Genomic DNA, 20,782 nt, shown 5'->3' on the forward strand with positions numbered 1-20,782 from the left:
CACGGCCCGGGCGCCCCTCACGGCCCGGGCGCCCCTCACGGCCCGGGCGCCCCTCACGGCCCCCTCACGGCCCGGGGCGCCCCTCAGGGCCCGGTCCCCCCTCACGGCCCGGAGCCCCCTCACGGCCCGGGCCCGGCGGGTGCGACCCGCAGCAGTTTAACCGCAGCCCCGCCGCGGGGGTTGTGTCCCGGCGGAGCGGGCGCTCCTCGGCCCCCCGGCCGCGATGGGCGGCGAGCGCGGGGTGAGCGGTGCGGGCGGCTCGTCTGGGGCGTGCGGTCCGTAAGAGTTACTTTGAAATCCCATAAATGCCTGATTTTCGCAGACCCCGTGTCTGCACGTTCGGAGGAGCTCAGTTCTGTGGTTGTGGTTTTCAGCTGAGTGCGTCCTTTGGTTCTGCTTCACCCTGAAGGGGATGGCTGTAAGACAGCGTGGGTTGGAAGAAAATATTAGGCTTCTGTGACAGCTTACAAACTATTTATTATCATGTTTGTTTTAGGTAAATAAGGACTTCTGTTAATGCAATAAGCATGCTTAATGAAACGTGTTATTTCAAAAATTAATCGGCAAGTAGCTGTATGGTAGAAAACATAGTACTCTTAACCTTAGATCTCGGGTCTTAAGAGACCTTAAATCTCTTAGAAAATTGACCAATGAAATTAAATTGTAAAGTAATAATTAGTCTTATAAGAGGGCCAAGTGTAGTAATTAAGGAAGATACAGAAGTATGAGAACATGCCTAGTATATGTAGAAAGCACAGTCTGAGTCAAGAGCCTATCTTGAGCTCAGGATATAAGAGCTGGGTAGATGGTTTAAGGCTTTGCTAAGGCATACGTTTTCTAGCTGCTTTTGGAATGTATTAGATGAGTGGTTTCCTCAGTGAAAGAAGTCAGACAAGCATCTGCCATAGGTGGTTGTTCAGCTTTGGGGCCGTGTCGAAGTTGGCTGTGGGGAGGCAGAGGGCAAAGCTGATGGCACTGGGAGGGCAGGGCAGGAGGCGATGGAAGTGACCCTTTGCTGGGCACCCAAGGCGGCCACAGCTGCTCAGAGGAAGGTTGCACACACGAGTGGGCTTTCACAGCACTACCAGAGGGGGGGTTGCTCCAGTGGAAGCAGCTGCACATCTTGAGGAAGCCAGGAGAGCTCTCCTCTGCAGCAGAGGCACCACACGGGCCACGACCATGGTGTGTGACCAGCCCTGTGCTCAGTCTGAGCTGGCCAGGAGGATTTCTGAGAAGAGGCAGATTGGCTGTGTCCTGTCAGCAGGGAAGGGAATATACAGATTGCAACAGTGCTTCATATCCAGTATTTTACCCCTCGTTTCAGTACCTTCATCTCTGAAGTCCTGTCAGTGAAGGCAACATGAGTAGAGCTGAAATCACACTGTTGGTCCTCAGCTGCTGTGACACAGCAGGGGATGAAGGAACTATGGCGTGGGGCAAAATATGCTGATTTTTCTGTTGGGGACTTCAGTTCACAATTTACTGCCACCTGTGATTAGGACCAGCAGATATCGTGGAACATGAAGTCATGGGCCAGAAGATCCCAGCAGAATTTCCCCCTCTCATCTCCCACTACCTTTGCTCTGGAGCCTATAAACCCCATAACAGTCAGAAGAGAGTAAGGAATCAACAGATTTTTTCTACAGAGAAGGGTGATTTCAATTTTTTTAACACTTGGACTGTGTGGCACTGTTGCATTAAGAATGTTTATAGTAACATAAAGAAACACAGGCATCCCTTGTATTAAATATGTTTTTACAGGTAACAGCATATCTGTAAGGACTATTCTACAATATGAGACTCTCAATAAACGTGGGAGTGTGATAAATTCAGAGACTGAGGAAAAGATTGTGTATGAGATTGAATTAGCTGGGTCAGTTATTGGTAAGCGTTCTGGTCTTTAATTACAAAGACTTAACGAAGGAAATACAAGGAAGTGGAAGTAGTTTTGCATTTTGTATTACAGAAAATGTGAAGTTTAAACAGCTGGTGTTAATTGTCATAACTCATTGGCTTCAGTGGAGCTGACAGTTTATGCCAGCTCAGGATCTTCCCCTGTGCACGATAATTTTAGTACCTACTTCAGTATCTGTAATTTAGTACAACAACTGGTGGTGTCATTCCAGATCAGTTATGGCAAGGACATAAACGAGGAACATTTCCCCTCCTCTTTCCAGTTCTATTTAATATCTTGTTTAATATTTTAACGCTGTGTTTTCCTCTCCTTAGTTCTCTGGCTGCAAGGAGTGAGTTGCCAGCTCTGACAATGTGGTTTTCTTATATAATGGAGTCTTCCCTGCAAGTAGATCACAAAGAGGAGACAGATGGGAAACGTAACTTGGTGCCATGAAGGGCTTATTTATAACTCACAGGACCCAGCAGGAGAGCAGGGGGCCTCCCAAAAGGAGACACCACAGAGGAACTGGACCTCTTTTAAAGTCCTGGCTTCATACTCCTGCTCTAAAGAGTAGTGTTCAGTCCAGGGAAATGCTGATATTTGTCGTGTCTCCTGTGAGGATGTTAAACACACCCCTGAAAATCAAGAATTTTTTTTAAAGAAAGGGAATTTTATTATTTATGGGAAGTCTGGGGTTTTTTAATCTGGTTAAAGCTGCACAACTTTTTTTTTTTATCAATTGAGGACTCTGACCTCCTTTCAGAAATGGAAATTAATTAAAATTAAGGAGATGAATTTTAGGGCTTGTGAGCCAACAAACCTGTGTCCCCTGGATGTTTTGGCTTTTTGTGTTCACTTTCTTTTGCCTGAAGTAAGGTTTTAGGGAGGCTGCACGAAAAATTGAAAAAGTGCTGTGATCAAAACAGCACTTTTCATATCAGATCATATTGGAGGTGATTGCTTATCATTTACAGCAAAAAAATAAGATAATTGAAAACATTTTTTTACAGAATATTTCAAATCTGTTGCCTAGTTTCCTATGCATTATTGGGTTTGTATTAAATTTTCACTTGAAGTTTGAGATTTATTTTTTTCTTTGAGTGAGAAGCTTCAGTAAGGAGCTCTTACAGCTTCTCCTGAGATATGTTGATCTTGGGAAATAAAAGATGAGACTGCATCTTAAGCTTCATAATAGGAGGCAAAATAGTTTCTGAAGTATCTATACAAGTAGATTTGTGTTGCCTCAAAGAATAAGCATTACTTTTATTAGATGGGCTCTGGGGGAAAATTCTTACTGCAAAGCAAGAATACATGTGTATATACACAGGACTTAAAAATGTAACTGGTTCATCTCAAAAGGGAGTTAGTAGGTCAAGGTTTCTTGGGTTGGCAAATTTATTACTGCACAGTTTTGCAAAGCTATTGGCAGGTTAGGAAGTCACTGTTCCTCCATGACATGGAGCTGTCAGGATTTCTTGATGGAGCCACTTGGGTTTTCTCAGCAACCAGACCTGGACTGCGACCCTCTCCTGGGGATCAGGCAGATCCAAAGGAGCTTCAGGCCACAGCTGTAGTTCCTTCAGTGCCACACAAGCCAAAACTCAAGGAGTGTTCCTTTTTTTCTTTAACATTTTGGATTGTCTTCATTGGGATTTACTCCTCTGCCTCGAGGGTTGCCCAAGGTGTGTCCTGCTGCTGGTCCTGCCCGAGGCTTAATGGCCACGGAGAGGGATGGAAGTGCAGCCATGGGTGGGATCATGTTTAGCACTGCCCTGCAGCTTTATATCCATATCTTTCAGCATCAAAGGTGCAGGTAGGATGACTTGCAGAGGCAAAATGCCCCAGAGCCAGCTGGCTAACCTTCAAGCATATTAAGAGCTGGTGATGCCAACCAACTGGAAAGTAGCCCAAAGTAATAGCAGATATGGCAGCATTCCACATGGCAGGAACAGCTCTGCCATCCTCTAGGCCAACAGCCTGTTGGACTGGCACAGTTTTGGAAGTCCAGACAGCAGGAATCCATATGGAAAATTACTTCCAACATTTGCACTTCTAAAGAAAATTTCAGGTTTGTTATCCCTCTGTCGAGGGGTTCAGGCAGTTGGAGCTATCAGGAAGGTTCAGGACAAAGTCTTGACTCATAAACATCTTCTTACAACTAATTGCACACAATAAATCAGACATTGGAAGGGGCTGTTTTCAAATGACTTTAAGATGAAGCCACGTCAACTGGGTTTGTTGCTGCAGTGAAGGTTAGTGGTGCCCCTCTCCTGAGGCATTCAGGTGAAATGGAATTTCTTGGGAAAGATTATCTTTGGGACTTCTCTGCTCCAGCCCTGTGTGAGGGCTGCCAGGTCTCCATGTCCTGGGCTACTGCAGTGCATGGATTGCACCAGTGCCTGACATTCCTTTGTTTTCTGGTGGGTTCTGCACTAAACCTGTCAGTCACTGCTGTGTTTGCAGCACAAGGCTAAAGGCTGCCAGCCACAAGTGGGGAAGGAGCAATTAAAAAAGCAGAGTAGCAAAAGAAGAGAACAGAGAACTTTCTCTAAGACCTGCTTCTAAAAACGAGATTTTAAGTAGTTTTAAGGTTGTACTGATCACAGTGGGGATTTTATTTGCATGCATGAGAAGTCAGCCAAAGCTCACAGACACTGCAAACCCTGCACAGCACACAAAGGTGTGTTTGAGCCTGCAGGGACCCTGAAACCACGAATTCTGATGGAATTATCTGCCTCTCCAGACTCAACAGAAGTTTAAACTGCTCTTGCTCATCTGATACAGCCTCAATGGGAACCACCACCAGTGATTTTATGTTCATGTGTTCACAAGTGAGAACCCAAATGCCTTGGATTCCTCTCAGTGAGCAAAGGAGGTGTTTGTCAGCTCTGGCTGGGGACTGGGGGGTGCTGCTGGGACTTTCCAGACTAATTTGTCAAAAGGGAACACCCAAGTGTTCTGCAGAACATCTCTGTTGAAGCCAAATTTGAAGAGTTTAGAATTTGTAAATCAGGGCAGGCACTGGTGGCTAAATGCTCTTGTTTCATGTTGTGACTGCTTTCTTTTGGAAAAACATCCCACAAGATCTCAGAATTCCATCCAGTCTGTACAACTCCAGCACAGCCAGTGAGCATTGGTGACATTGGTGTGTTTTGGAAGAGTTTGCATGAAAACAACTCTTATTATTAATTATTTTTAAAACCACATAGAAATTTCCACGTTTACAATCTGTTTGTAATTTAGAATTAGAGAACTTAAAGAACAAGAACTCCAAAGAACTTAACTTTCCATATCATAAAATGCCCTGACTTCAGTTCCTCTAAACCACAAATGACAAGTCCCTTCCATTAGTAAAATGCTGCTTTTCCAGCATTTTTACTTCGAGTCTTTTGAGTCCCTTTGTTTGCACCATGTTTGGCACACTGAGTTTTTTAGGCTTTCCTGGCACTCAGAGGATTGATACAGCACAGACAGCAGGAGCACTGCAGTCATGTCATGGTTTCTTTTCTCCTACAACCTCTGATAGACTTGAAGATGAAAAAAAAAAGGAAGAGGGGGAAAAAAAAAGAAGAAAAATCAAAAAGAAAAGACAAAGGCTTGCTCTGAACTTGAAGTGCCTTTCTGTTTGGTTCCTAATAAATACAGTGCACTTTAAAATTTCTAACAACACACCAGAGCTTGGCTCCAAGCTGGTTTGTTTTTTTCTTTTTTTAATGGAAATTAAAACCCAATACCTAGGACTATATAGAGGAGTTATGAGCATGAATAGTGAATCATAAGCTTGTTCTTTTAATTACTGTGGCATACTTAGAACCTATTCATGTCTTCAAAAGCCTCAGAGGACCAAGTGAAATTGTGATACATTGATTTCAGCCTATGCAACCTTATTTACAGGAAGATGGTTAAAGCATCATTTCAAAGGAAAAGGAAGGAATATAACTACAACTGTTTCTTTCAGGTAGAAACTGAAAGCAATCTTAAAACATACCAGGTGCAGAGCACAGGCCAGTAACCATGAATGACATTGCACAGAAAACTGAGGTAGGTACCCATTTTAAAGTCATCAAAGCAATGGAATAATTTACTACTGATGCTTGCAAAAATAATAATTACAAAAAAATTGTAATAGACAATTATGCTGTTATTGCTGTTATTTTAAAACAATGGAAGGGGACTTGTAAGTAACCTAAGATGTGATAGAGTCTGTGAATTATGTTCTTACTGTTATTAGAAAAACATGGAGGGGGAAGGCAAAATAAAGGCAACAAAATATAAAGAAACTTTCAGTGTTGATGGGGCAATTCTGGACAATTGGTGAAAGGTGAAAAAATATGAAATATGGAATGCTTTCAGCCAGTTTTCTCAGTATTTATTACTTTATTGAGAACACTCCTGTCATCATCACCGTGAAAAGAGAGAACTTCACAGCAGTTCTGAGAAGTGGGAACTTCTCCTGCTGTTTGGGCACCCTGAGAGCAGCACTGGCAAAGAAATGTCCCTTTGCTGTATCAGTATGAGAGTCCTGCAATCTTTGCACTTTATAACATAAAATCACCAGGATTCTCTGTTTCTCTAAATATTAAGAAAGTAAGCATGTAATGCACTGGAAGTTTGAAGTTAAGAAATAATATAATTTATTTAAAGAACTCTATATGGCTGTTGAAGTGTTGCAGAAAACCCCCATACATATTGTATTATACATCTATGACTTTATATCTGTTTTAAGTGTTGGGGGCAGAGGGGCTCTTTGGTGGCTGCTCAGGATTGAAAGCAACAATCTAAATCTGTAATTAATGTTTAAAGCCCCAGTACCTGAGACTGTACATTCCCACAGTTCATATACTCAGTTGTGCAGCTCTTCATTGCAATTGCTTACAGCCTAAGCTTAATGTAATGCTAAATGTTGTTTTGGTTATTTTAGTATTTATTGCTATTTATGGCTTAATGGCACAAAGTTCCTAATATCAACTGCACTTCTGTTTATGTTCTCACATTCTTTCTAATCCGATCTATCAGAATATTTCTGTCCATCTGCTTCAACTTTTCTTTTTTTCTCTTATCTTCATTTCTTCTATATCTTCACCAAGATTCTGCTTTCTTCATCTAAACCCGTCCCCAAGTCCTATGTGCCCAAGCTTCACAAGGGCGATGTAAAGGACAAATTTGAAGCAATGCAAAAAGCAAGGGAAGAAAGGAATCAAAGGAGATCTAGAGATGAAAAGCAAAGAAGAAAAGAACAATATGTTAGAGAGAGAGAATGGAACAGGAGAAAGCAGGAGGTTATTTTCTTTGCTAATATTTTGTGTTAATATTTGGTGTTCTGTCTGAAAATCTGTTCACATTATTTTAAGACAATAATATTGGGATTTTATTGGAGTTATAAAGACAGTTTATTTTCTGTGTTTCATCAACTAGATGAAAGAACTGCTCGCATCTGATGAAGATGATGACACCAAATCATCTAAAACAGAAAAAGGTTATGTCCCAAAACTAATAGGTAAGAGAGGCCCAACTTTAAAGGCCCCATAATTCACCTGATAAGTATTAGATAAAAGTATTTATCAGTGTATTTCACATCCACAGGGACTGTTAAAGGCAAATTTGCAGAAATGGAGAAGCAAAGGCAAGAAGAAGAAAGAAAAAGAATGGAAGAAGAAAGGAAGCGGCGAATCGAACAGGATATGATCGAGAAAAGGAAAATTCAAAGAGAATTAGCAAAAAAAGCCCAGGAGGTATGTTGGTCTGATCACACCAGGCAGGATACAATTGGAAGCAACAGCCACAAATTAAAGTTTTGTATTGACCAGAAAGATTCAATCTTGAGATTTCTGACAGTGGTGATTTAGGTGGGAGATGCTCAGTGGGATGGAGGTGGGAAATAACGTTCAGAGACTCTTCACTTCTTTACAGGAAATCTTTTTTTAAGCTCTAAAACTGAGTTACAGGTGAAACCAGGCAGGAATCAGGCACAAATTTTGGTGTCCTATGCAAACAAGAGTTTACAGTCTTTGCTAAACTAATTTGAAAATGTTTCTTATATTTTACCAACCCTTCCTTTTGCTTATAAGTTAGTGAATACAGTTCAGTGATACATGAACTAAGGCAAGCAAGAAGTAGCAAGAAAATGCCATGGGCAGCCAAAAATGAGATGGCATTAATGCAGTAAAAATCATAAATCATGAAGATCCAGATCCTTTTATTCCTTTGCCACTTTGTGAACCATCATTGCATATATACATGAACAGACTGCAACTTTTGTTGATGCCAATAAAGCAAACTCTGTCTTTTGTAGAATTTAGTAAGTGGGTGTCATAGTAATTCCTTTTGCAAGTTTTCTTCAGTGCTACAAACACTGCAGTGAGAGTGAACATCTAAATGATACACTAAAAACATGGGCTAATTTTTATTTAACCAAACGACAGCAATACTTCATTTAGGTTTGAATTTGTTCTAAGAAATGAAAACTAGGAGGAGTCAGTTTTCAGATAGTCTTTTGCACTAAGGCTTTTAACATTGTTACAACTGTGCTTTTAACTGGCAATGTATCTACTGTATTTTTAATCTACTCTGCAAGGCAGAAGTACATACATGTAGAATTTTAGAATTAACGTGAAGCAAACACAGCATTTGGCCTTGGTGGTTTTTGCTTTTGTTTGCTTTTGCTTATGTTTGGTTTTTTTGTTTTGTTTTGTTTCTGTTTCACACAATTCTGGAATGCTTAAATGAAGCCTGGACATCTCAAATACACTCCTCAGTTCAGCCCTGCCCTGTTAAAATGCTTGAGCATTATTTTCTCTAGGATGTTTTATGTCATGTTGCCTCTTCCTCCACAAGCCAGACCCCTCTGAAGCATTCCAAGGTTCAGTCCTTATCACCCCTGGGAATTTAAGTGCTACCTCCATATCTCTGATACAAAAAGAATTTCCAGTTCTGTGTTTGCAGCTCTAAGGCAAAGAGCCAAAGTAATGTAATCCTGTGAAATTCTCATTTAATAGATTGAGGACTTTAACAATACGGGAACTGAATCAGCAGCTGAGGTAATCAGATTTTTTTAAAGAAATGTTCACCTACATTTTTATTCACTTTTTGTTTTATTATTGTAATTTGGGTTGGGAAAACTTCGAAAAGGGCACACAAATACCTACTTAAAGTTCAACCAAGGAGCTAAGAAATTTCTAGAGTATGTGGAACTATATGTCTGTTCTTGAAATCAATATATTGAATTTTGAGCCTGCACTGTGGATACTTTGTGGTTAGTTAAAAAGATCTAAAATGTAAATATTCAAAGCCACCAGAATTATTTGATATATATTAGTAATGATACTCTAAGTCCTCTGGCTTTGGAAAGAATCATCTTAAAAGCTCTTTGCCTTAAACTTGAAATTAAAAGGGGCTTCTGACAACATACAGATGTTTGAACACCTCACTCAGTTAACTTTTTTTTTTTTAATTGGCTAATTTACCATTTGGATTTTAAGTCTTGAAAATAAATGTTTAATTTTGAAAAGCTGGGTCCAAAGGTCCTGTTGTCTTTTACTAACACAAGAAAATCACACTCCTACTACAGTTTTGGAAAGAAAAAAATACCCCCCAAAATCCATTAGCTTTAACTTATTTGACAGTGTCCCTGTTAATCATGGTATTCTGTGGGGGGAAAAAAAAGTAAAATGTATTTTGGCAAGTAAGTTGCAAAAATAGCTTTGAATCAGCAACTTCCTCCAAAAAACAATTACTGTGCCTGAGAAATTACAAATTGTTCTCTAGAGCCACTGGCTTATTCCAGCCACAGTATTTCCTTTGCATGGCAAATGTTAAAACTGGAAGTGGAGTGTGGTTACAATTATTGTGTGTTCCAAATTACACCTGTTCTTTTCCAACTCATGAGTTTTTATAACTAACAGTTAATGAAAATATGTAAAGAAATCAAGGAGTTTCCCAGCAGTTATGTTTAGAATATAATTCAGTCTTGACACTCTTCAGCTATTACATTATTATTATTGGATTTATTCTTGTGGTTAATACTCAGTACAAGTAAATCTTTTGGAAGCTTTGGTGCACACAGGTTAAAACACCAGTTTCATAAAGAAATGCGTTTATTTGTATAATATCTAATAAATATCTTTCTGGACAGGAAGGGGATGATTCACTCCTAGTTACAGTAGTGCCTGTGAGACCCACCAAGACACCTGGGAAGGTGAAAATAAACTGTGAGAACCCAGGAAAGGAGAGAGCAGAGGAGGAAGAAACGAAGAATGAAACCCAATCCCTGAAGGAAACCAAGTGCCTTTCATTTGTCACGGTAAACCCTCCCTCCCAAAACACCTAAATAACAGATATTTATTGGCTTAAGATCCAACTGTTTCATCTTCCTTACCCAGGGTGAGAATGAAAGCAGTGACCCCCCGGAGTCTGTGTCTCCCGGGAAGCTGAAGGTGACGTTTGAGGAGCTGGAGAGGCAGAGGCAGGAGAGCCAGAGGCGGCAGGCGGAGGAGGAGGCCCGGCAGCGGCTGCAGGAGGAGAGACGAGCCTTTGAGGAGGCCAGGCAGAGAATGGTGAGGGCAGGGCTGCTCCTCAACAGGAGCCTGCTTTTGTCTTACTCCTCAACTACATTTCGAGCTGTTCAGAGTCTGAAAATGCCTTTTTGCAAGATGCATTTTTAGCTCTCGCTCAGTAATCACCCAGTATCTCCTCGTGCTTTCCACATTCCTTTAGTCAACCCCACAAATACAGGAGCTTGAATTTTGCCAGCAATCTTAGCAGGTTTGATATCTACACTTTGTAGTCCCTTCAGCTGTAAGTCTTCACAAAGATTACTAGCTGTCTGTTGTGCTTTTAATCAGTGCTGCAGATGTTTCAGTGACCAGGTTTTGATGCAAACATTCTGTAGGAACAGAACTCTGGTTTTTATTCCCGTATTTATTTGTAAACATGATAGAAATAAACATCAATTACAATTTGCCCTTAGGAAGAAAGGGCAAAAAAGACAGATCAGCTCAGCTCCCTTGTATATATTGACATAAACAACATACCATTAATTACTTGATTAAGTCCCCAAACTGTCAGAAATGTAGCTCACAATTCCTGTTCCACATTACTTGCAGAACCACCTCCATATGTGTTCTTTATCATGAGGCAGAGTTACTTTAGATCACCTCTAAACAGACCTCACTGTAGTTTGTTCTTGGATCACACTCATTATTAACCAAAGATCCACCAGACAGTTTAGTTCTGTATTTCCTCATTTTTACCATATTCCATTGCCAAAAGCATTTCTAAAGTTCTGTATTTGAATACTTTCCCCCTGTACAGTCATGATCACTATGACTTTGTTAATTCACATACAAAATTCACATACAAACAAGATTAACGAGAAATGAGGTTTTAATCTTCTGTAAAAACTCGGAAAATATTATTTATAGGAATTTGCTATTTATTATTTATAGGAATTTGCTAACTTCAACAGACTGCAGTTATTGAATGGACATTCTCAGACAAACAAATCAAGATCTCTATATTGACTATACTTCAGAAACATTCAAGAAATGTATATTCTACACAAACAAACCTAAACAAAACCACCCCCACAGAACCTCCAGAAAGCTGAAACACAGAAATTCTCAACTGGTCCACACTGAGAGGGTTCTGGGTTTAGGCAGATACCAAATTTACTGCTTCACCTCCACCAAATCCCTTGGCCTTTTCACACCAAGAACATTGTCATTATGCCAACAATGCACCTTTTTCTTTTTGTCTGGGGTTGGGCAGCAAAGGAGGAGAGGGGAGACAATGACAGAGTGAACTTGGAGTCACGAGCTGCTCTAACTGAGGTTCAGCTCCCACCTCCCACCCTCATGTCTATGCTTTTATTTACCAACTAATAGAAAATAATGTACAAATTGTCTGCATCAAAAGAAATCTTCTAACATGTGGCTTTATCTGCCAGGCAGTGGTTGCCAAAATTGGAAGTAAAAATTTTTCTCAAGTACTCTGGGGTGTCCTCTGAAGGGGGTTTGGTCTTTTGTCCTTGATTGCAGTTTGCAAAGCACAGGCTCCTCTTAGCAGGTGAGTGTTCACTGGAGACAAGCTACAGTGAAGAGATCACAGTCTCTCAATTCCCTTTCTTCAGTGATGATTAAATGGCTAAAAAGAAAAGAAAGAAAAATCTCAGTCTGGAATAATAGCAAAAATGTTAATTAATTGATTCAGTTTTTCTCTAAGACTCTACAGCATTTTTTCAACTGGTGCACTGGTGAGAACAATTTCTATGCCAACAAAAAGACTTGATGGTATAAAGGTCTATGGAAGTGATGTAAATAAATTGAATAGGGAGTGATTTACAGTAAAGATCCAACCCCGAGACCATAAAGTAAGTACTTAACTGTCCAGCCTTTTCCTGGACACATGGTTTGTTCTTTGAATTACACAACCAACAGATTTTTGAAAACTACAGAAGCTACATACAGGACACTGAAAATTTCCCTTCTCCCTCCCCTCGCTAAAACCAAGATTAAAATGTTTCTCTCAGGAACCAAACTCTTGCTATATATTTTCCTCAAGGAGAAAACAACATTTATAAGAGATCAGAAAGGAATTAATGGAGTATTTATTCACTATAAAGAATATTTTTATGTTTGGGTAAGTCCTTTCTATTTTTTCCTCTTCCCCCTTCTCTGAAGATAAATGAAGATGGGGATGAAGAATCTGAAAATTCCATTAAAGAATTCCGGCCTGGGAAACTCAGACTCAGTTTTGAGGAGATGGAAAGACAGAGGAGAGAGGAGGAGAAGAGGAAAGCAGAGGAGGAAGCGAGGAGACGCATAGAGGAGGAGAAAAGAGCATTTGCTGAAGCCAGGAAGAACATGGTATGGGATTCTGGTTTAGTGCATGATTTAACTGTTACCTAAGATCCAAACAAACTGGAAAGAAACTCTGGCAAAAAGCTTTAAATGGAGCTAGGAATGTTTGCTTCAATTCCTTCCTTCATTAGTTCCCCTCCCCACTCATTAGGAGGTGATGGGGTGACTAATCAAGTTCATTTATCCAAAATCCTCACACAACAATCCCTCCTCACACCCAGCCTGCAGAGATTCCACCTGATTTAGTCAAACCCAGAGATTCCATCCAGTGGGTATTATTATGCCAGATGCAACCAACTTGGAAAGCAAAATGTTCTCACTAGGAGGGTTTGTTGGTTTTTTGGGGGGGAAGAGCAATTCTTTTACCAGCTCTGGGTTTCTCTCCACACCTTTACAGGGTGTCCAGCAATCATCTCTTACAGCTGAAGCACAATTAATGTTATCCCAGTCATGGCAATGAATTATCCAGTCACTGGGGCTCTTTAGGAAGGAAAAAGGAGGAAGGCTGAACCCAGCTGACTGAAATGTAGCTTTTGAAGCATTTCAACACAAAAAGTAACTCGTGGCACTTCCCATCAGAACAATTTTAACATGGGGTCTTCCTGAGACAAATGCAGATCTCTGGGACATGCAAGGACTTCTAAAGTTTAAGATGATGCAGAAGACAAATTTTCAGGGACTTAGGACTGACATACTGACATTAACTGAAAGCAGAGGGAGATGCCCAATTTCAGAGGAAGGCAACAATATTATTTATTAAAAAAAAACCCCTAGCATGGAGCTTTTGAGTGCAGTCCTCATCCTTACTCCAACCACCTCAAGTCTCAGCAGGCTTGTGGGTGTAAGCCAGTTACTTACTGGTGGATATTAGGAAATACAATATTAAATAACCCAAACAGAAACTAAAACCAAGTAGTGTTTGTTGCAAAAGGAAGGGCAGGACTGTGGAATAATCCAGTTATTTTATGAAAAGCCAGCAGAGAACTAAAGGGAAGCAAGGACAGTATGTGTCTGGTTTTTCTTGTTTTCTTGAGAAACACTTTTTTCAGCCTCAGTGCAGCAATAACCTCACTGATTAAACGGGGTTTAATCTGTTAGATGCAGCACAGAGACTGTGCACTGTGACTACAGGCACTGAAAATGGTCAGTAATTAAAAAAATTAACTGAAAATATATGCTCCCCACCACCAATGTGATGGCTTTCAGACTGAAACAGGGATCTTTCATCCCCATCAGTCTCTTCCTGTTAGAGACTGCAAAAAGAACCTGTCTTAGCACAAATAATAAAGAAAAAATTCTACTTTCTCTCAGTCCCTGTCTGCCCTCGGAATATTGGCTGACTGTGCTGCAAACTGGGATTGTTACAGGAATGTTTCTCACCACCAACTGTTCCCACTTTGCAGGAAAAAAAAGTATGGCTTCATTTCACAAAATATGGCTAAAATATTGACTGAACTAACCACAGGGGTTTTGTACCTCACACAACCAGCTGAATCTTTGTGGTTTTTAACCACCAAAAAATTGGTTCTCTGTCTTTTCATCAGTCAGTCACAAAAACAGAGCAGCAGCTTCAGTGTTTGCTCACAGGCCCAGCTTTGGAACACACGTGGGCAAATCCTGAATTAACTCCCCTCCTGCTCCCTCGGGGTCTGGGTCTCCTTGAAGGGATGAGCACATGGACCAGTGCAGAACAAGCACGACAGTTTCATGTTTCTTTGCTAATTTAAACATGGTTAGCCTCCAAAAACTAAATGGCACTGTTTTCATTGAAGGAAACAGTTTACAGCTTTGTTTTTAGACTTCACTTTTCCATAACACAATTTCAATGATGTGCTCATATTACACAAAACAAATGGAGAATGGAAGGAATGGTGGGGCTGAAGTCCAACTGGAAAATTCCTCAGAGGGAAAATCTGAAGGATATCTATAGTGAATAGCAGAATTTGAGTGGGATTGGGCTAAAAAACTATGGCAAGTAAAAAGGATATGGGCAAAGTAGGTCGAGACAGGGCTATGAACTAGGATGGCACCAACAGCAGCAAAAGGGGTGGGTTACATGGCAGTGAGCAGCAATAAAGAGGAATTGTCAAAGACTCTTAAAAAATGTTTAGTTTCTGTTCCTTTATAAAGGTACAAAACACTTTCCCCAGTGGAAATTTGCTGCTTTAATTGTTTCCAGCATTTGACTGATTGCTGCTGTTGGCAATGCTACAGCTCAGGGCACACTGAGCCTTCCATGTCTGCCCCAAGGCTTTTCAAACACCCTGATGGAGCCCAAAGCACATCAGCTCAGAGTCCTGGGCCAGAACCCGAGCTCAGCTCACATTCACCTCCAGAACGTTCCTGTGGACAGTGTGTCAGCAAGTTTGTCCAGGTCCATGCCCAGACACACACAAATGGGAGCTTTGGCAAGGAGTTGTTTTAACCTTCCTGCAGAACTCACACTGGCACCATTTTGGTAGCACCCAGCTTCCTATTTTAATAACACTGCACTTCAGGTTGAGAAAATGTTACTTCTTCCATTCCCTGCTTTGGAAATCATGAAAACTGCCTTTCCTAAGCCCTGCCATCCCAGGAATTAGTCTGTAAGATACCAACTGCTCCTAAACACCCAACTAAACCCAACCCTGCTGGGAAGCCAGAGACAAGGGCAGGGAAAGGAGGAAGCCCCTGCTGGGGGTTCTACAAACTGATAAACTGGCAACAGGACTTTTATAAACAATTTGAGCACAAGATGAGTTTCTTCTGAAAATTCTGTTCAGTTATCCTGACTGGGAATGCTAATATTGCTTAATTCAGTTTGCTCCAAAGAAATGGCAGCTCTGAGCCCTTCAGTGTTAAGAGCAATGACTTTCAAAAACAAACACTTTGAAAGAAACAAGAATGAATTGCTTTAGGTCCTAAAGGTGCATTTAGAGGGCAGAAAATACTTCATTAAAGTTTTAGCATTGTTGCTGAAGTCAAATACAAGCCCCCCAAACCACTCCCTCCCACAATGTTAGAGGGATACCCACAAAATATGTCACCTATTTATGAGACATAAATCTTTATGTGCCACAAGTGTCTGAGCAATGCTGTGGTTTCATCTCTGCATTCCCAGCAGGTGCTGGATGATGAATCACCAGACATGTTTAAAACATTTTCTCAAGAGTCCCTCGTACCTGGGAAACTGGAAATTAATTTTGAGGAGCTGCTGAGACAAAAAATGGAAGAAGAGAAGAGACGCACGGAGGAAGAGCGTCGGCAAAAGTTGGAAATGGAAAAGCAAGAATTCCAACAGCTGAGACAAGAAATGGGAGAGGTTTGTACATCAAACAATATGTTAAACATGCTCTGAATAATTTCAGTTAATTATTAAAATCTCAGTTTAAGACTATAGCTAAAAATTCCTTTAAGGGAAATGTTAAATAGACACGTTCAATAATGTGTGAAAAGAAGGAAAAATAGAAACCCATATTTTGAAAACACTGTCTAGAATGATAATGACATATTTTTAACACTAATCTAACCAGGAAAATGTTTTTTATCTCTTGCCACCCTTAAAGTAAAACACAGTTTCAAATTTGTAATTTCATTTTGCAGTCACTTCTGAAAATTTCTAGAGTATTACTGAAATTATTAGACAATATTTACTGTATTGGGAGAACAGAAATCTCTAGTTCCCAAATGAAAACACAAAACTAAAGGTAGGAAAGAGCAAAAAATCTTGTTTTTCCTCAGGGAAACACTGTGTTAACTAATGAGGAAAGAAATACAATGGGCTTTTTCTAATTGGTGTATCAAGGGTTTGAAGACTGTCACAGTTGACTGTACAAATCACACACACGATTTCCTTGACATTCCAAATGTTTAAAACATCCCAGTCATGAACTTTACACTTCAGTTTGGCTGTGGGTGGCAATTCTTTATTATTCCCTTCTGAAAGTTCAAGGACCGTATTAATTTTTTTTTTTTGTTAAGCAAAGCTCAAGTGAGTAATAAAGGCTGTGGCTTGGGATGTTCTCAAGGGAAAAAGGGAGACAGGGACATCCAGCTAAAATAAATCTTTACCATCAGCCAGAGGTCATAAAAGGAGGGAGAAAAATATCAGCAATTACAGCTTTAGATGTGGTTTGACTACAGGAGCCAGAGCTGCCTTTTCTTTTCCAGCAACGACATCCTGAAATGTCATTTGCTTTTTACTGAATTAAAAGAAAAAAAAGGAATCATTTTACTGTTTCACAAAATAGCTGTGGTTTAGAAGATTATTTCATATCATATTGCAAGTAAGTTGAGGTGAGTTTATGGATCCTGGATAACTCAGTTTTTCATATTGGTGTCTGGTTTTCTGAGTCCATTTATTGACAGCAACCCTTGAACAAAGTGTATTTCAGAAGATATCTTACAAGACATTTTAAAATCTTCAGCTGGTTGAGAGGTGATACAAATGCAGAACAGGGAAGACAAAAACATGTTACAGGGAGAAGATGTCTGCTAATTTCTAGTAACCAAGAGAACTGTGGTGTTTTAAGTTGCACCTTTCTGTGGGAGAATGGGCAGTAAAACTAATGAGGGCCTTTTCCATCTTACACATTCTGTGCTTTCTGAACAGCTGGAAGAAGAGTGTGAAACTTTTGAGCTCAGCAAAGAATATGAAGAATTAATAAAGCTAAAGAGAAGTGGTTCTATTCAGGCAAAGAACTTAAAAAGCAAGTTTGAAAAAATAGGACAGTTGTCTCAAGAAGAAATACAGAAGAAGATTGAAGAAGAGCGAGCAAAGAGAAGAGCAATGGATGAAGAAATAAGAGAAAGAGAAGCTGAAAAGTTCCAAGAGGTAAGTTCATTGTGTGTATGTTAATGATATAATTAACCAGCACACTAATGATCCAGGAGGGGTCTATGCTGCTGCTTTCATCAAATTTTGTTGTATTTCTAAAATGATGTTTTCCCTTCTGTCCTGTTCCCTCCTTGGATGCTTGAGGATATCTCACCCCAGCATCCCTAAAGGTAACAGCACCTGGGCAAGCACAGATCTATTTTTTCAGCATCTTACCCTGAGACCCCCCAGCCTGAGGGTTTCAAACATTCCTATCTGAGAATTATCCATTAGCACTTGAATTGCTTCTGCTGAATTCATTCATTCACCACTGTATGAATTAAATCAAAACCACACCCAACCCAAACCAAACCACTTTTTATCAGGTTCACTCCCTCCTCAGGGTAGAGCAGAGGAGGATGCCCACCTCTCTATAGCTCAGACTGGAACCTCACACTTTTCAGAGGGGAAAAAACAAGAATTGGAGCCATCAGTCTGAACAATCAACACAATGGTTGGGACCCCCCAGCCCAGTGGGAGCTGTTGTGCCATAATTCCGTGGCAGTGCCCAATCCTGGAACAGCAGCAATCCTGCCCTGAGCCTCCCTGGGCTCCTCTCCACAGCCCTCACTCACTCCTGGGGCAGCTCAAAGCCTGGCTTTTAGTTTAGAGCTTTTAAATTAGTGATCGACACTAATTGTTTCTGTAAGATCAGAAGGGGTTGAACCTACACTACCTCCATGGCATAAAACTCAAATCACTGAGGATTTACCACTGCCACAAAGTATTAAACTTCTATGTGAATAAAACTTTAGGAGTATTTTCTACCTGTCATTTTTGAAATTACTTTTGCAAGTACTTTGCCCTATCCTGGGATAAACTATTACGAGACTTGATTTTAGACCCAAGATTTAACAAACCTGAGAAAAAAAGCAGGATTTTGTGTGGCTTTTCTCAGTTAAAAAGAACTGTGGGAACGTAAAATTAGTTTTACCATCGTACACGTATCAAAGGTAATAAATAAGTCCTGTTTTGAATGTTTTCTTCCCAAGGAGGATGATGTAGATGTGAGACCAGCCAAGAAATCTGAGGCCCCATTTACTCACAAAGTGAACATGAAGGCCCGTTTTGAGCAGATGGCACGAGCCCGGGCAGAGGAGGAGCAGAGGAGGATCGAGGAGCAGAAATTCCTACGGATGCAGTTTGAGCAGAAAGAGATCGATGCCGCCTTACAGAAGGTATAAATCTTAAAGTCTCATTCCTCAGTCCTAAGAGTCATTTAACTTTGCTTCTCATTACCACTGTTCTCATTAACACTACCAAAGACACAAAAGGAACCTTTCACTTGTTTTAGCAGCTGCTGGGAATTGCTGAGGTAACATAAATAATGTAAAATTGCATTTGGTGTTTACCTTTCATGGAATTAAAGAATGGTTTGGGTTGGAAGGGACCTTAAAGATCATGACCCCCTGACATGGGCAGAGACACCTCTCAGCAGAGCAGGTTGCTCCAAACCCCATCCAGCCTGGCCTGGAATGTTTCCAGAAGAGTACAAGACACTGCAAAGAAAGGTCAGGGCATCCCTTGAATAGTCTGAAAATGGAATCTACACTTGTGCCTGTATTTTACACCAAGATCCCAGCCTTATTAAAATGCATTTTACTGCCTGTTGCATTCCCAGATTCAGGGCATGTGTGACCTAGTGGGGACAGGTGTGGCATTCCCCCTTCTCACTAACTCCATAACTTGTCTGTGATCAAAGATGCATCACTGGCAGTCACACTGGAATTGCCACTTTAAATGTTCTAAGTCGACTTATTTCAAAACAGAAAAGAGAAGAGGAAGAAGAGGAAGAGGGAAGCATCATCAATGGTTCTGCTTGTGAAGATGAGGAGGATCAAGCTCGATCTGGAGCTCCCTGGTTCAAGAAGTCACTGAAAAACACCTCAGTTGTCGATGGCGAGCCAGTGAGATTCACAGTGAAAATCACTGCAGAACCAAAACCTGAAGTGACGTGGTGGTTTGAGGGGGAGATGTTGCAGGACTCTGAGGACTATCAGTACATTGAAAGAGGAGAAACCTACTGCCTTTACCTGCCAGAAACCTTCCCAGAAGACGAAGGGGAATATATGTGTAAAGCAGTGAACAACAGAGGCTCAGCTGCCAGCACCTGCATTCTCACCATTGAAAGTAAGAGTTAGCATTTTAATCTGCCTGATTCTGTCTTCTTTGCATCTTTCCTGTTACCAAAACCTAATTACCTTTCTCTCTTAACCCTTCTTGTATTTTCTAGCTGATGACTACTAATGCTCTACCTTGGCTGGAACCTTTCTTCCCCTCAACTTTCTTACTGCATCATCTCTTTCTCTGATGGGGCCAACTAAAGCAAGCAAGGATATGCATTAATTTGTCATTCCTGCATCAGAATAACCTTCAAATTATGAGTGTGTCTGGATTCCCTACTCAAGGCAAAAATCAGTATTAAAGGTTAAAAAAAAAGAATCAATGTATGAAAGATCACCAAAGGAAAAAGCTGAATTAAAATAGTGCTCCCCCCTTTGAAGACCAACTGCTGCATAACAGAATAAAGCTGAATACACAACCTGGAACCCTGTGTCGTGGTGTCTGTCAGTCTGTTGGGACACTTTGCATGAGCACTGAATATTTAGGCTGTTTAACTTTATCCCAGGGGCACTGAACTGGCAAAAGGAAATACTTATTGATGATGTTCAGAAATCCAAGTGTACTGTTTTTAAAGAATAAAAGATGACCTAACTGCTCACCACTGCTGCCTTTTCCCAAAGAGCATTCATTACTTCTTGCTTTAAAACGGGCTTGCATTTAAACTGCTGTGCTCTGACCAACCCATGCAGATGATAATCCTAAAGTAAAACCATCTCCCTCAGGTTTGTAGTGGTCTTAATAATACCAACACTGCCTTGGAAAAATTCTGATTTTTCCACTGATTAAATGGTGCAGGGACAGTTGGTGACATTTATGATTGGCTCACATTTTAAGCTTAAAAGAAACAAGCTTTAAGAAAAAAAGTTTGCAGAAAGTGCCTGTTTTCTTCATCTTAATGCAATAAATGTATTGCCCCATCTCTAAACATTGTCTTAAGGCTACTGGACTCTTTTTCTCTAAGACCTTTTGACATCAACATTGATGTCACTGTGCCAACACCATCTGAACCAGATTCAGCTTCTTTAAGAGTAACTTCACAAAAAACCAGCC

At 40.6% G+C, this 20,782-nt stretch overlaps 2 protein-coding genes across 20 annotated transcripts in view; one reads left to right on the forward strand and one right to left on the reverse strand.

The window, feature by feature from the left end:
* Positions 1 to 20,157, forward strand: part of NEXN (nexilin F-actin binding protein) — a 20,678-nt gene extending 521 nt beyond the window's left edge. The window contains exons 1-14 of one of the 16 annotated variants that reach the window (XM_027683345.1): positions 179 to 241; positions 5,856 to 5,938; positions 6,985 to 7,176; positions 7,313 to 7,394; positions 7,481 to 7,629; positions 8,893 to 8,934; positions 10,029 to 10,196; positions 10,276 to 10,449; positions 12,574 to 12,759; positions 15,854 to 16,054; positions 17,345 to 17,566; positions 18,601 to 18,786; positions 19,378 to 19,738; positions 19,842 to 20,157. In XM_027683345.1, the coding sequence (XP_027539146.1) occupies positions 5,912 to 5,938; positions 6,985 to 7,176; positions 7,313 to 7,394; positions 7,481 to 7,629; positions 8,893 to 8,934; positions 10,029 to 10,196; positions 10,276 to 10,449; positions 12,574 to 12,759; positions 15,854 to 16,054; positions 17,345 to 17,566; positions 18,601 to 18,786; positions 19,378 to 19,738; positions 19,842 to 19,855 (2,004 nt within the window). In that variant the 5' untranslated portion in view covers positions 179 to 241; positions 5,856 to 5,911 and the 3' untranslated portion in view covers positions 19,856 to 20,157. Of the gene's footprint in view, positions 1 to 178; positions 276 to 5,855; positions 5,939 to 6,984; positions 7,177 to 7,312; positions 7,395 to 7,480; positions 7,630 to 8,892; positions 8,935 to 10,028; positions 10,197 to 10,275; positions 10,450 to 12,573; positions 12,760 to 15,853; positions 16,055 to 17,344; positions 17,567 to 18,600; positions 18,787 to 19,377 lie in introns of those variants that run through there. The other 15 variants (XM_027683344.1, XM_027683346.1, XM_027683343.1 and 12 more) reach the window with 15 other exon arrangements.
* FUBP1 (far upstream element binding protein 1) overlaps positions 11,261 to 20,782 on the reverse strand; it is a 33,142-nt gene continuing 23,620 nt past the window's right edge. For all 4 annotated transcript variants that reach the window (XR_003534241.1, XR_003534240.1, XR_003534238.1 and 1 more), the window contains one exon: positions 11,261 to 12,037. Coding sequence is in view for 1 of the 4 variants with exons in the window: in XM_027683361.1 (XP_027539162.1) it covers positions 12,020 to 12,037 (18 nt within the window). In the remaining 3 variants the exon portion in view is untranslated. The remainder of the gene's footprint in view (positions 12,038 to 20,782) is intronic.

The sequence above is a fragment of the Neopelma chrysocephalum genome, unplaced genomic scaffold (assembly GCF_003984885.1).
Source record: "Neopelma chrysocephalum unplaced genomic scaffold, ASM398488v2 Primary Assembly neopelma1_64, whole genome shotgun sequence".
Classification (NCBI taxonomy): Eukaryota; Metazoa; Chordata; class Aves; order Passeriformes; family Pipridae; genus Neopelma; species Neopelma chrysocephalum.